Source organism: Gigantopelta aegis, chromosome 8, assembly GCF_016097555.1.
Source record: "Gigantopelta aegis isolate Gae_Host chromosome 8, Gae_host_genome, whole genome shotgun sequence".
Taxonomy (NCBI): domain Eukaryota; kingdom Metazoa; phylum Mollusca; class Gastropoda; order Neomphalida; family Peltospiridae; genus Gigantopelta; species Gigantopelta aegis.
Genome location: NC_054706.1, coordinates 38,554,742 through 38,569,909, shown reverse-complemented (window position 1 = coordinate 38,569,909; position 15,168 = coordinate 38,554,742). Strand labels below are relative to the sequence as shown.

Sequence of the window (15,168 nt, the reverse complement as noted above, 5' to 3'; positions counted from 1 at the left end):
TTCACATAATCCTAATATATGTAAAGAAAGGTTTTCACCCATTATCAATGAGATTTCATCTAGTTTTGGCAGTATATGTTGAATGTTCCAACTGGCAATATTGAAACTTTTTGTGGGGAAATTAAACTTGCTTTTACTTACTGAAAATGTTGGGCTCTTTGTTTTCAATGAAGTGATATTTGTATCAGATCTAAATTTTGGGCTTTGTTTTCAATGAAGTGATATTTGTATCAGATCTAAATGTTGGGCTCTGTTTTCAATGAAGTGATATTTGTATCAGATCTAAATGTTGGGCTCTGTTTTCAATGAAGTGATATTTGTATCAGATCTAAATGTTGGGCTCTTTGTTTTCAATGAAGTGATATTTGTATCAGATCTAAATGTTGGGCTCTTTGTTTTCAATGAAGTGATATTTGTATCAGATCTAAATGTTGGGCTCTTTGTTTTCAATGAAGTGATATTTGTATCAGATCTAAATGTTGGGCTCTGTTTTCAATGAAGTGATATTTGTATCAGATCTAAATGTTGGGCTCTGTTTTCAATGAAGTGATATTTGTATCAGATCTAAATGTTGGGCTCTTTGTTTTCAATGAAGTGATATTTGTATCAGATCTAAATGTTGGGCTCTTTGTTTTCAATGAAGTGATATTTGTATCAGATCTAAATGTTGGGCTCTTTGTTTTCAATGAAGTGATATTTGTATCAGATCTACATTTTGGGCTCTTTGTTTTCAATGAAGTGATATTTGTATCAGATCTAAATGTTGGGCTCTTTGTTTTCAATGAAGTGATATTTGTATCAGATCTACATTTTGGGCTCTTTGTTTTCAATGAAGTGATATTTGTATCAGATCTAAATGTTGGGCTCTTTGTTTTCAATGAAGTGATATTTGTATCAGATCTAAATGTTGGGCTCTTTGTTTTCAATGAAGTGATATTTGTATCAGATCTAAATGTTGGGCTCTTTGTTTTCAATGAAGTGATATTTGTATCAGATCTAAATTTTGGGCTCTTTGTTTTCAATGAAGTGATATTTGTATCAGATCTAAATGTTGGGCTCTGTTTTCAATGAAGTGATATTTGTATCAGATCTAAATTTTGGGCTCTTTGTTTTCAATGAAGTGATATTTGTATCAGATCTAAGTTTTGCTGTACCTAAAGTTGATGTTTTCCCACAAGGATTATCATTAACTGACTGTGAGGCATCTCCCAGTCGTTAGTTATAACAGTGGGTTAAATGGTTATTGTGTAAATGATTAGTGAGAGAGACGACTGTGTACTGTTGTCTTACACCTTCCGACTGAGCCGTTAAAACAGACTGCATGGAGCCGGTACCTGCAAGTGATCCCACTAACTATGAGCCTTAAGCACTATGCCACAAACCCAGTGTTAATCTGGGTAACTACCATGTTGTAATGAATGTCAGAGTAAGATGATCTACCCACCCGTCTACACCTTGGCGCATCAACACAGCTCCTCGTGCGACACTCAGCAGCTCCTCTAACACAGGTACAGAATGTACACGGGTCCCTCTGCCATTGATCTCCATGCTGAAACACACACATTTCATAGCAGTTACTTGTTAACAGTCTACTAGACATGCAGCTAGTACCAACAGAGATATAACTAAGTACTGTGGATTACTTCAGTCAAATTATACTGATCCCCACAAATGGTTTTATTCACTTTAGTCAAATCATACTAATCTCGAGGAATCATTTTACTCACTTCAGTCAAATTATATTGATCTCCAGGAATTGTTTTACTCACTTTAAATAGTAAAATCATACTGATTCCCATGAATGGTTTTACTTACTTCAGTTCAATTATACTGATCCCTACAAATGGTTTTACTCACTTTAGTCAAATCATACTGATTCCTAGGAATGGTTTTAATCGTTTCTTAATATATAATTTAAATAACAGACTGACATGGCCTAAGGATCATAAGGGAAAAACACTCACTGAACTACAAACTTTAGGTACATATCTACATTATTAGCTTTACAAGACTGCAAACTGAATGTTACATAAATTAAAACAAAAACAAAAAACAAACAACTTTAAACACCCATTTGAGAGAAGACCATGTGATATTTATGGCATCACATGATGTTATCCACAAATGGGGATCCACAACTGGTAATAAATGATGAACAGCAAAGACATTTTGATGACTTGGGCCTCGTTCCACCTTAAGTGTATAACTAACTATCATAAGATAGCTTCGTGGATCAGGAGCCCTGACCAACTGCTGACAAGAAAACCTCATCCATGCAGTGAAGAAATGTGTTTTGTTGATGTTCAGTTCAAACTGGTTGAATTAACTGGTTTAATGCTGATCTTTTTTATGTCACCAAGTAAACTGTGCATTTATAATATAAATACCAGTGCACATGGCTTGTAAACATTTAGTAGGAGAAGATATATTCAATTTTAAAACCTGGTTTTTGAGACGATGTAACATATATAATATAACACTTGCATCGATCTGCACATTACATATAGTGCTTGTTTTAAAATAAAAGATATTAATCATCACTGTTCTCTATATACCTCATATTCGCGGTCAGCATCCACACATTTGTTATGAAGACACTTCGGACAGCAAGCATTTTCACTTCTTTCTAAAGTCGTTCCCTAGCAAATATATGACAAAATCACATGTTGTATTAACTATTACAGACCATAATTCACAGATTAAGTACTATAATGTCATAAGTAATGAAACAACTTGATAATAGTAGTTTGGACATGATATATGGAGGTCACACCAACCTAGCTTCTAGAGATAATAGCAATATGGCTGTGATAACCAGCAATTAAAACCGGTATGGGAAGGTTTTTGGGCATGATTCCATCAGAAAACTGTTCAAGCACACCTGTCATGAACACAGACTCCGACTTCACCAAAGAGGTCTGCCCAAGACAGGACCACCAATGAAGAATAACACTAATGATAAAATTATTATACAGAACAAAATGGTGGCTTAATTTTGCTGCAATTTAATCTCCATTTTATTTTATGTGTTTAATGCAGTAGCGTAGGAAGGTGCCAAAAGGTGGGGGGGGGGGGGGGGGGGGGGGAACACTTTTATATTTACACACTTTTACACTATTATAAAGCAAATATAAAGCAAAAGATCTGAAAAGAGGAGGCATGTGCCCCCCACCCCTCACTTTCTTTGCCAGTGTAATGTTATATTCACATATAAGAAGAATAAATAAAAACAGTTTGTTAATGAGTCTGATTTTTATGAGTCTTTCCAGATAGACTATACCATTTTCTAAAATACCATCTAATATTTAATGGATTTACAATTCTAACATAATGAATCTTTGCACTTCCTAACCGAAATCTAAAATCATTTTACTGGATGATCATGTTAAGACAAATAATACAGGCTATATAGAACTAAATTACTAAATTACCTTCTCTGAAAAACAATAATTCTGGAATTGCAAAACAGATTTATTTCATGAAAAGCTCATCAGTGCAAAACCCTATTGGCTTAATAGCAGTAATTTAATATTGCCTAGCCGTGTGCAATGAGCAGCGGCTTTCAACATATCAGCCGTCGAGATCAATAAACATCAGAGAAAGACGTCTGATGTAATACAGGTGTAGTCAGCCTGCAGCAGAGAGTCCCTAGACTCGCAGACTTGGAGTTCCTCCAAAGTAAAGACTTTCTTCTTTTTTTCATAACATGGCAATAATATATTCAGTCTATCATATCAATAAGCCACAAGTGTCCACTTCCAAAGTTCAGTCATACTTTTTAATGGAAGCTACAAGTGTACATTTTTCACTTGGGTGGAAGTAAGAACTATCTTATCCTGCTCATAAAACAAATAAAGCGGTACAAATGTGAACTATTTATCTGGAATGTAAGCTATACTGTATAAAGTACATGTAGTTTCTCACAATTTAAAGAACCTTTCATCGCTTTCTCAAGCAGTGACATATGAGAAATAGGGAGACAAGAATGGACACTGATTTAAAAGTAAAAAATTGAAAGCTGTTATCATGAGTATTTTTTCATTATTAAACAATATAAAATAAATCATCCACATTATTATTAATATCGTTTAAATGCAATTGTTAATCAAATAAAATGTAGATCATGTCTTCATTGTTTCAAAACATTAAATAACTAAATTTTCAGCAATAAAACTTTTGTTAAGAAGTCTGAGAGAAGGCATGATCATATTTAATTTTAAATATATTTTTTTATAATGTTTGTATTTTGAATTAGGAAATGATGTTATAAGATTGGCAACATCATTAGGCACTAAAAATCACTAAGAAAAAACAAATATGCATACCTAATTTATAAATAGTTTTCATGAAATAATAATTTACAGCATAAGTAAAAACAGCCATTATGTTATGGAGAAGACACTGACAAAAACAGAATTTTGCACTAGGGTGGACAAGTCATAGTATATTAGTCCAAAATATTAATTCTACATCTAAAACTAATCCTAACCCTAATGTTTGAATTTAACAATCCATCGGGATGCAGTACTTTGGTGACAATGAAATTACATTGCAGATGCAGCCAGAACATTTTATGCCCAAAATGTATGATTACTTACAGACACCCATATAGTAATATAATGGCACTTTTACAACAAAACTTACCGCAGGACACACTGTCAAGTCACACAGTCTTGGATAGCAGGTGACCAGTCCATCTCGACACACACATTTTGAACAAGGTAAGGGAGACCATTCTGAACCATCAGGAAATCTTTTACCATCAGAACCAATGCAAGAGCCTAGAATTTTTTTAAAAGAAGAAAACATAAGTGTTTTCAGGTTTACACAAGTAATTTTTGGCATGCTTCCATCAAAAACCTGTTCAAGCATGCCTATCATGGGCATATCCTCTGACTTTGTCATAGCAGGAAAAACATGTTCATTCATTTCAACTTATTTTCGTGCTTATATCCAATTAAGGTTCAAGCACACCGTCCTGGGCATACCTTATCTATCCGGGCTGTCTGTTCAGGACAGTGGATTAGTTGTGAGTGAGAGAGAAGTTGGTGTAGTGGTCTTACACCTACCCATTGAGTCATTAAAATTCGCTCTAGGTGGCAGCCGGTACCGGGCTGCGAACCCAGTACCTACCAGCCTTATGTCCAATGGCTTAACAATAACACAACCGAGGCTGATGGAAAAACATAAATGCCAACAGGCACTTATATAACAATAATGAGGGTTAATCCCACTTTCTTGATTAGACTTTACTTGCTGTAGAAAATTAGTTTAACAGTGAATATTTATTTTTATATATAATATATTTGGGATATTGAGCTCGTTGATATATCGCAGGATGAATTACTGGATTGATTTTAATCAGTGAACCCATTGGGTACTTGTAATTTGTTATCCTATCTGTATGTGGGAATGCACATGGAAAGAAAAAAAAATTCCTTGAAGTAGCATCAGGGGTTTGCCCAAAGGCATATGGCGTAGGGGGCCACTACGCCTTAGGTGTGTTAGTAAGCACTTTGGCATCATGTAAGGGCTCAAATCAATTGCCTCTATGCTTTAATTGGTTAGATGTGACAATCAACTGTTGGTTGTAACAACTTTTAACATTTTACAGTACACAGGTATTCATACTTGTAATAGGTGAAACATATCTTTCATACCTAATTAGGTGTAGGGCCTTCGGCACCCTTTCGGGTAACAACAGTTGATTGCTAATTGTCATAGAAAACCAAGCTGGCACTGAAAATGTAAGCGCCTTAAATATCCTGGGGAAAGGTCTGAGTTTTGTTTTCTCATCCTTTAAACTGAGAGTCTGAAATACATAACAGTCAATGATTAAACAATATTTCTCATATATTGGTAACACAGTTTCTTGTTTGAACTGCTGTCTTTCATGATGTATTACCTCTCTAGTAGCCCTAAACCAACATGAAAGAACTTATCAGAAGGCTTTCTTCTTGATAGTGTCTTCATGGCAGCAATTGACGTTTGGTGTGGATTGCACAAGACCTGTTTATCAAAGCAATCAGCATTCTTCCACGGCAGTAAATCGGTTCTATTGTTTTGTGTGGAACACTTCATTTATTAGGCTGCCACAATACATGTGTATTGTCAGTTTCAATGACATCAATGCTTTATCTTCAAGTCAGAGTCAAGTAGTAAGTGGAAACTATAAATACACATGTTTACCAACTTCCCACTCAGAAAGGAAAGTGGCAATAAAACAGTTCAATTCCGAACCATTCATATCTGTATTTCATTAATTAACAAAAGAATTTAAAGTAAAATATTTCAAATTTAAAAAACAAAAATTCCACAAGTACTAAATTTAATGCATCTACTTTGGAAAGTTTTTTATGATTCACCAGTAAAGTGTTCATTCAGTGGTTAAAACGGAGAAATTGAAATATTTAGTCCAGAGCATTAAAGATAAAACTTACTGCCATAACATATACCATGTCAGCTTAGTATATACACACACACACACACACACACACACACACACACACACACACACACACACACACACACACACACACACACACACACACACACACACACACACACACACACACCCGACAGCAGCACATAACACAATTTTTAATATACTAATTGTGGAGCACTGACTGGAATGTGATCAATCACAAAACTTAACACACCAATAGGAGTATAAAATGGGGGATCGGAGGGGAGTGGATCCCCCCATTGGAAAATCAGCATTTTTCAGGACAAAAAGATGTGTGGGTTTTTTTGTTTTTTTTTTAAATATTATGGCAAATTCCTTCAAGATATTTTAACTTAAAAGAATCCACATTTTTATCATAGAGGCAATATTTATTTAACAAAGTATGTAAATGTTTTTAAAAAAAAGTGAATTCATATAAAAATCCAGCATGTTCTTAAGAGCTATTGACAAATGTTTGAGTGAACATATTAATTCCAGCAGTGGATTACACCAGACTCATATAAGTGTTAAATTAAATTAGACTGAAGTGTTTCAAAATACTGAGACATTCCATTTAACACCTAAAGCACACACAAAGCATATGATGTCTTTAATGCATCAGTGATGTTATTGAATTATTAAAAAAAGGGAGCTCAAATCATCAAAAAGATATACTGGGGTGAAAATTGTTTGTGAATTAAGTTATGTTGACTAGAGTGAATCTAAGAGACGGGTTTTGAACTTACATCCAGCAGGAATACACTTGGGACTATAATGGAGTGAAAACTGTTTGTGAATGAATTTAGGATGACTAGAGTGAATCTAGATTAGGAGATGAAGAACATGCATATTCCACAAAACGTTCGGGCACATCTACCCTGAATCCAGTCTCTGGAATGGCCAGAGATCCAAGTCGGGTCAGTGAATCTAGAGACGGGTTTTGAACTTACGTCCAACAGGAATACACTTGGGACAGCACTGTCCGGGCAACGTCTGACTGACCTCGCCAGGTTTACAGCTGGACAGTGGACAGGTCACGTTGGAGCAGGTTGTGTCACCATCATTACAGTAACAAGCCACACACTGTGAGGGCATCCACTCCGTGTTGTGCTGTAAACATAGACAAAACACAGCTTATATAAGACATCATTTAGTTTAACAACTCACTAGTTTTCAGCAAACAAATAAAACTCCAAATGAAATCAAGTGCAAGAGACTTTGTTACAAAAAGACTGGCTGCCACATGTTGGTTCAGGCATGATACGGTGTGTGTTTTAATATAAAAAAACAGCTACTGAGGCTTTGGTAATCTTTATTTGTTGAATCTTTGGCAATAATATGCCTAGAGGTTGATTTTTCTTCTTATCAAATTACATTTAGGATTTTTAATGGGGGGGGGGGGGGGCTGTGAATTCCTCCTGATGGCTAAGACTCGATAAGAATCAATGCGAATTTTTTTTTACAAACAAAATAATACCGGTATGTAATGTTATCAAAATGTTATAGAAAAAAATGTGGACCTTTGGTAATTTGAGGGAGCTGGGTGTGTACAGTTGCTTCTTTTCAGCCAGGTTCTTATAAATACAAACTCATTTTTTAATACCTGCTTCCTTTTTGGAACAGAACTCTCTGGTGAAGTCAAAAGTTGTGTTCATTACAGATGCTTGAACAGTTCTCTTATGGTAGCATGCCAAAAATTACTCACAGCCACACCCACAACAGCTGGTTGTACCCATAGTCCTTCCCAGCTCTATGAACATCGTAAATTTGCTAATAATTTCAGTTTCTTTTCACATACCAAGAAAAGTAAAAGTGTTTTGAAAATAACAACAACCCCCCCCACTATTTTTGTGTGCAATTTTAAAAAAAACCAATCGGTTGAAAAATACATAAAATTATAGTACATACCATTGTAAGAAAACAATGTGCATTGCTGGGAAGGACTAAAGAGGGATGTACCTGAATCTTTGACAGATACGAATCGTAAGCAGGTTGTCAGTATTGTGTCCTTAGACTCAGTCAATGCAGAGTTAAAATTTATTTTGTATAACAACACCACTGGAGCCCATTGATTAATTAATCATCGGCTATTGGAAGAAGGAAGGAAATGGTTTATTTAACAACGCACTCAACACATTTTATTTACGGTCATATGGTGTCGGGCATATGGTTAAGGACCACACAGATATAGAGAGAGGAAACCTGCTGTCACCACTTCATGGGCTACTCTTTTCGATTAGCAGCAAGGGATCTTTTATATGCACCATCCCTCAGACAGGATAACACATACCAGTTGTGGTACACTGGCTGGAGCGAGAAACATCAGCTATTGGATGTCAAACATTGGGTAATTCTGACACGTAGTCATCAGATGAAACCCGCTACATTTTTCCTAATGCTGCAAGGGATCTTTTATATGTACTTTGCCATAGACAGAAAAGCACATATCATGGCCTTTAACCAGTTGTGGTGCACTGGTTGGAACGGGAAAAACCCCAATCCCTTGAATGTATCCACGGAAGAGGTTCGATCCTGCGACACAAGTACTTCCAACAAGCAGTCAACCTACTGAGCTACATCCCGCCCCTCAGTCAACAGTGAGAGTCTGCATGAACTCATAGAGGAAATCCTTGAACCTCCGTTACCAGTTAGACATGGGCATGAAAAAATGGTTTGCAGATTGGAATACTAGTAGCTGACAAACTGCTTATCAGGTGATTTTGCTGATTCACTTTGTTCCCAAGTCTGTCTCCCCCATGTATTACAGGGATGAACACTATCATTGCCTGGCTGTATCAATGTCACTGATATATAGCTTTTGCAACATAGTTGTAATGCTGCCAGTAACAATGCAGCGATTGCTACCAACATGTTGTTAATTGTGAGGTGTCAACAGCGAGGTGATAACTACCAGCTGTTTGCAGGATAACAGAAGGATTCTACTATTACAATGTTTTATATTAATTAAAAAAAGTTAGAATCATATTACTCTACCCTCCCTTTAAATTAGTTTAATTATTAAAATACTGACATCTTTGAAGCCTAACTGGAGATGAGCAAGTTAAACCCTATGTTGATCCTGAATATTATTAACAGAGGTCACAAAGCCAGACAGCTCAACATAAAATATAAATGAGGTACCTTACTTTATTCATTATGCAAAGTAATATTGTCTTCAAACTTCCAATTGTTTTTACAAAATCACTGGTCCTAACTATTATCTGTGTCATAATGAACTTCATTCTAAGTCTATTGTTTAATTTTTTTTATAAAAGTGTCTAATGTCACAGGTAATCCAATGTTAGTTTGTTTTGTCAAACAATAACACTGTGTACTAACAGAGTTTTATCACCAGTGTTTCTAGACTCTGATAATCAGCACTATTCCCCAAAGGCTACGTCGTTATTTATTCTTAATTTTTGTGTAAAAAATTCCCAAACTGAATGTAAATAATTCCCATTTTGTATTATTATATAAAGACATATTTTGAAAATGTTACATAATACTTGACAAACACCCCTTCACTTCCCCATAACATTTCACAAGGCAAAATAAATATATTAATTTGAATAGATACAAGTACATGTAACGTATTACTGTTTTAAATTCTAACCTAGCTTAATAAGAAGTTTAAAATGAACTGAAAATTGCTAATATTTTTGTAAAACTGCAGTAAAATTTTCATGGTGTTAAGTCAAATTTTATAAACAAAACCCTGTATGAAACAAAACACATTAATTAATTAATCATCAGCTATTGGATGTCACACATTTGATCTATTTGATACCTAGTCTTCAAAGGTAACCTGCAACACTGTTCCATTAGTAGCAAGGGATCTTTTATATACCCCCCCCCCCCCCCCACACACACACACAGACATGACAGCACATACCATGCATTTGATATACCAGTCATGGAGTACTGGTTAAGGTCAAGACAAAAAATAGACTAAATGTTTATTTTATGTTATTGTAGAATTAGGAAATTGCCAACACAAAAATTTCCCTTGTAGTAATGAGTCAAGTGGCTCGTAATGAAACTACATGTAGGTAGGAAGCGTACTAATTCACAACACACACAGCTCCACTCACTTCATCAAGCACTAACTCTTGTTTTCCAAATACACCCCACAAACCGAGAGAGGAATTCTAAGTACAGATTCAGCTCACTCCAAATTATGTCTTGTCATGACCTACAATGTCTAACATTCAGTTGCATGACACCAGTGACTGGTTAAATATTATATTTAAACAATGTTTTTAATATATGAATTAGTTGAAAATTTACATTGTTACATGTATATTTTGTTTACAACGTGTCATAATTGCAGTAAATCTTGCCTTTTGTTGATTTGTAGATTTGTGTAAACATAATACATTGGCATAGGAGGGGGGGGGGGCAGGCAAGGGGGCATGTGCCCCCTACTTTTCTTGTCCACCCACTCCAACTTTTTGGCACCTTCCTACGCCACTGTAATACTGTTGATGGAAGTTTTACTGACAGTAACCAAAACTGTGAGCTGTATTAATTATAAACCAATGTTACTTACTGACACAGACTGGCCTTCAAAGCGACATGGTGACAGCTGTCCCACACATACAGGGCAACACCCACCAGCAGGAATCTGCAAGTGTTCTCCCTGCAGTACACAACAATACACAATAGATATAAAAACACATACACCCATCGCTAAGATAATACAGTAATAAACACATTCAGCTATGAACAAATGTTACAATAATAAACAAATAAATATGTACATAACACCAAATTAATAAAATTAAAAAACATAACATACACCAATCATATAAACATAAACTAACATCAAGATAATACAATAACAAACACATACACACATACTATCACCATACACATGTACACATTTCACTATGATAATAACCAACAATACACATACTTATGTGTAACTTTTAATACAATAATACATAGCAATATATATACATATATATATATATACACACACACACACACACACACACACACACACACATATATACACATACTATCACCATACACATGTGCACGTTTCACTATGATAATAACCAACAATACACATACTTATGTGTAACTTTTAATACAATAATACATAGCAATATATATACACACACACACACACACACACACACACACACACACACACACACACACATATATATACTATCACCATACACATGTACACCTTTCACTATGATAATAAACAACAATACACATGCTTATGTGTACCTTTTAATACAATAATACATAGCAATATATATACATATATATATATACACACACACACACACACACACATGCTATCACCATACACATGTACACCTTTCACTATCATAATAACCAACAATACACATACTTATGTGTACCTTTTAATACAATAATACATAACAATATACATACACTTGTGTACCTATTACCAGAACACACAGTAACAAACACATACACACATACTATCACCATACACATATGCACCTTTCACTATCATAATAACCAACAATACACATACTTATGTGTACCTTTTAATACAATAATACACAACAATATACATACACATGTGTGTACCTATTACCAGAACACACAGTAACAAACATATACCTGTGTATCTATTACCTATACAATACACAGTTATAAACATCTTATTAGCAGGATAAAGTTTATTTTGATTAATGGCGAACACTAGAGCACATTGATTTATTAATCATCGACTACTGGATGTCAAACATAAAATTTGGCAATTTACCAGGATAATACACAGTAATAAACATACACAATGTATACCTATTACCAGGATAATACACAATTTCACTTGCGTATCTATTACCAGAATAATACACAGTAATCAACATACACATGTGTATATATTACCAGAATACACAGTAACAAGCATACATATGTGTATCTATTACTAGGATAATATAGTAATAAATATATAAAATGTATATCTACTACCAGGATAATACACAGTAAAAGCTTACGCAATGTATACCTATTACCAGGATAATACAGTAATAAACACACACCTGTGTATCTATTACAAGACAAATACACAATAATATTAAATAAACATACACATGTGTATCTATTACCAGAAAAATACACTAATAAACATACACATGCGTATCTATTACAAGGATAATACACAGTAATAAGAATACACATGTGTATCTATTACCAGGATAATACACTGTAACAAGCACACAATGTATACCTATTACCAGGATAATACATAGTAATAAACATACACCTAGGTATCTTATTACCAGGATAAAGTTTAAAATTAGTTTTGATTAATGACAGACATTAAGAGCACAATGATTTATTAATCATTGACTATTGGATGTCAAACATTTGGTAATTTACCAGGATAATACACAGTAATAAACATACATGTATATCTATTACCAGGATAATACACAGTAATAAACATACACCTGTGTATGTATTACCAGGATAATACACAGTAATAAACATACACGTGTGTATCTTTTACCAGGACAATACACAGTAATAAACATACACCTGTGTATCTATATTAACCGGATAATATCCAGTACACATGTTTACCCATTATGAGAATACACAACAATAAATATGCACATGTGTACCTATTACACAGATAATACAGCAATATAAACCCAGTACCCAGTTGTGTTCCTATATCTATGTTTATGGCTGAGCTGTCAACATCTGTCTGGTTACGCTCTGTGTTACGGCATACATGACGTGACTGGCTGACTGATGGGGGACACACTTGTCTGTGTTCTCAAGAGTCTTATCATAAGATAAATTATTTCATTTTTGACACACCAGAATAATCATTTCTGTTATTAATCCACCTGGCTTAAGCCTGTCATGTTGGACTAATACAGAACACTGCTTGAGTTTGATACAATATGGTATGTTCAAATCTATTTGTCTTGAAGCATTTCTATTGTCCTTATTTTATCATACTTGGTCATAGCCCATTTCTATTGTCCTTATTTTATCATACTTGGTCATAGCCCATTTCTATCAAGAGGGAACCATGAATTGGATTGTAACTCTATTCTAAATAATGCAAAACTAATATAAAACATAGTTTTAAACCCATATCAACTATAAAAAAATTCAATGAAAATGTTTAAAAAATATTTCTCAACAAATTACAACCAAATTGTAAATCTTATTTTAATTCAAGAATAAAGGAATATTGCTGGGACAGCCAAGGTAGGCAACTGCACTTGAATTGTTACTATAGTAATATGCAGTACACAGATATTAAAGGCACATGCAATTACTTTACCTTGGCTGTTCTAGCAGCCTTCTTTATCCCTGTATCAAAAAGGAATGAATGAATGAATGAATGTTTAAAAACACCCTAGCATGAAACATACATTGGCTAATGGGTGTCAAACTAAAGTGTCAAAGAGGAGATTAAACCATGCAATTTGATGGTAATTTGTCAAGGAACTTTTATTTACAATTGAAACTTTTAGCAAAATATGTTACATGATTTGGTGTGAGGGTTTCTTTTTCATCCATTGGTATCATTAAACATTCATTCAGTCTTTTATTAGTGTGGATTTAAAACATAACAATATGTTTTATGTGAGTTTTACAGGGCGACCAACCTAATGAAAAAAAAAAATTCCGGAATTTTCGGATATTTTCATTTTTATGCACGTGAACTCCCTTTTCAAAACAATAATTTATACAGCGCGAAAACATCATTTTCATAAAAGTAATTTTTAACAGTGCGAAAAATGTCATGTTTGACATATATTTGCAAAATGACAATACAAATGAGTATATCATTATTTATATGTGAGTTGGAACTTCCTCATAAAACTTCCCTCCCCCCCCCCCCCCCACACACACATACACCTACACACACACACACACACCAAAAATCATCAACAAATTCACACACCACCCTCCCACCCCCCACTGTATTAGCAAATATTTTATTACAGTTTAAGACTTCCACCTACACATTAGCAATAGAGTGACAAACAAACTTGGGACCAATGTTATTTTTATGTAGGTACATTGCCACATATATACTATTTCATTATATGCATGTAGTGGGGTCGAACTGATTTGTGGTGAAGTGGTCCGGGGACGAAACGTCTGCTATCCACATTAAGACTGGCTGCCGTTTTGCATTACACTTACATTACTATTACAGTAACACTTTTGGGGAGCCAGTGTACAGAAACAAATTGCGTTATTATTTAACTTGAATAAAATAATATCGGGAAGTATATTAATGTCATGGATGCATCATATAATAGATTAGTTGTGGCCAAATATTATTTAGTCAAATGTTGCATGTGAAAGCCAATGGAAAGAAGAAAATTGTTGGTTCGGTGTGTTTTTTTGTACGATCGTAGCGTTATTGTTATATATTCATGCCTTAATCCACGGTGGCAAAATTGCATACATCGCCATAGAACCGATGCCTGTCCCGTAGGAATGTAAGTCTATGATATTTAAATACATAAACTATTCGAGTCTAAAAAAAATAAGAAAGAAAATTTTCATATATGGCTTCAGTTTACTCAATATTTTCATTGGTCAGCTGTTGACAATAGACTCACACCCGCGTCCTTGGTAATGGCACAAAACTAGACAAAATGGAGCTCAGGTTGAAATGAGTGATAAAGATATTTAATTCTAAGAATGTAGAATGTAGTAAGAATAAGTTGCTTAAAAAAAAAAAAAAAAAAAAA

General features: G+C 34.5%; 2 protein-coding genes across 2 annotated transcripts in view; both read right to left on the bottom strand.

Annotated features, from left to right (window-relative positions):
• The window catches only part of LOC121379656 (extracellular matrix organizing protein FRAS1-like), a 32,171-nt gene extending 28,207 nt beyond the window's left edge, over positions 1-3,964 (bottom strand). Inside the window, exons 1-4 of the mRNA XM_041508305.1 lie at positions 3,937-3,964; positions 3,432-3,436; positions 2,556-2,639; positions 1,445-1,549 (exon numbers count right to left, since the gene is read on the bottom strand). Of these exons, the coding sequence (XP_041364239.1) occupies positions 1,445-1,549; positions 2,556-2,639; positions 3,432-3,436; positions 3,937-3,964 (222 nt within the window). The remainder of the gene's footprint in view (positions 1-1,444; positions 1,550-2,555; positions 2,640-3,431; positions 3,437-3,936) is intronic.
• Positions 3,965-8,041: 4,077 nt separating this feature from the next.
• The window catches only part of LOC121379655 (collagen alpha-1(II) chain-like), a 63,227-nt gene continuing 56,100 nt past the window's right edge, over positions 8,042-15,168 (bottom strand). The window contains exons 5-6 of the mRNA XM_041508304.1: positions 10,995-11,084; positions 8,042-8,074 (exon numbers count right to left, since the gene is read on the bottom strand). Of these exons, the coding sequence (XP_041364238.1) occupies positions 8,042-8,074; positions 10,995-11,084 (123 nt within the window). The remainder of the gene's footprint in view (positions 8,075-10,994; positions 11,085-15,168) is intronic.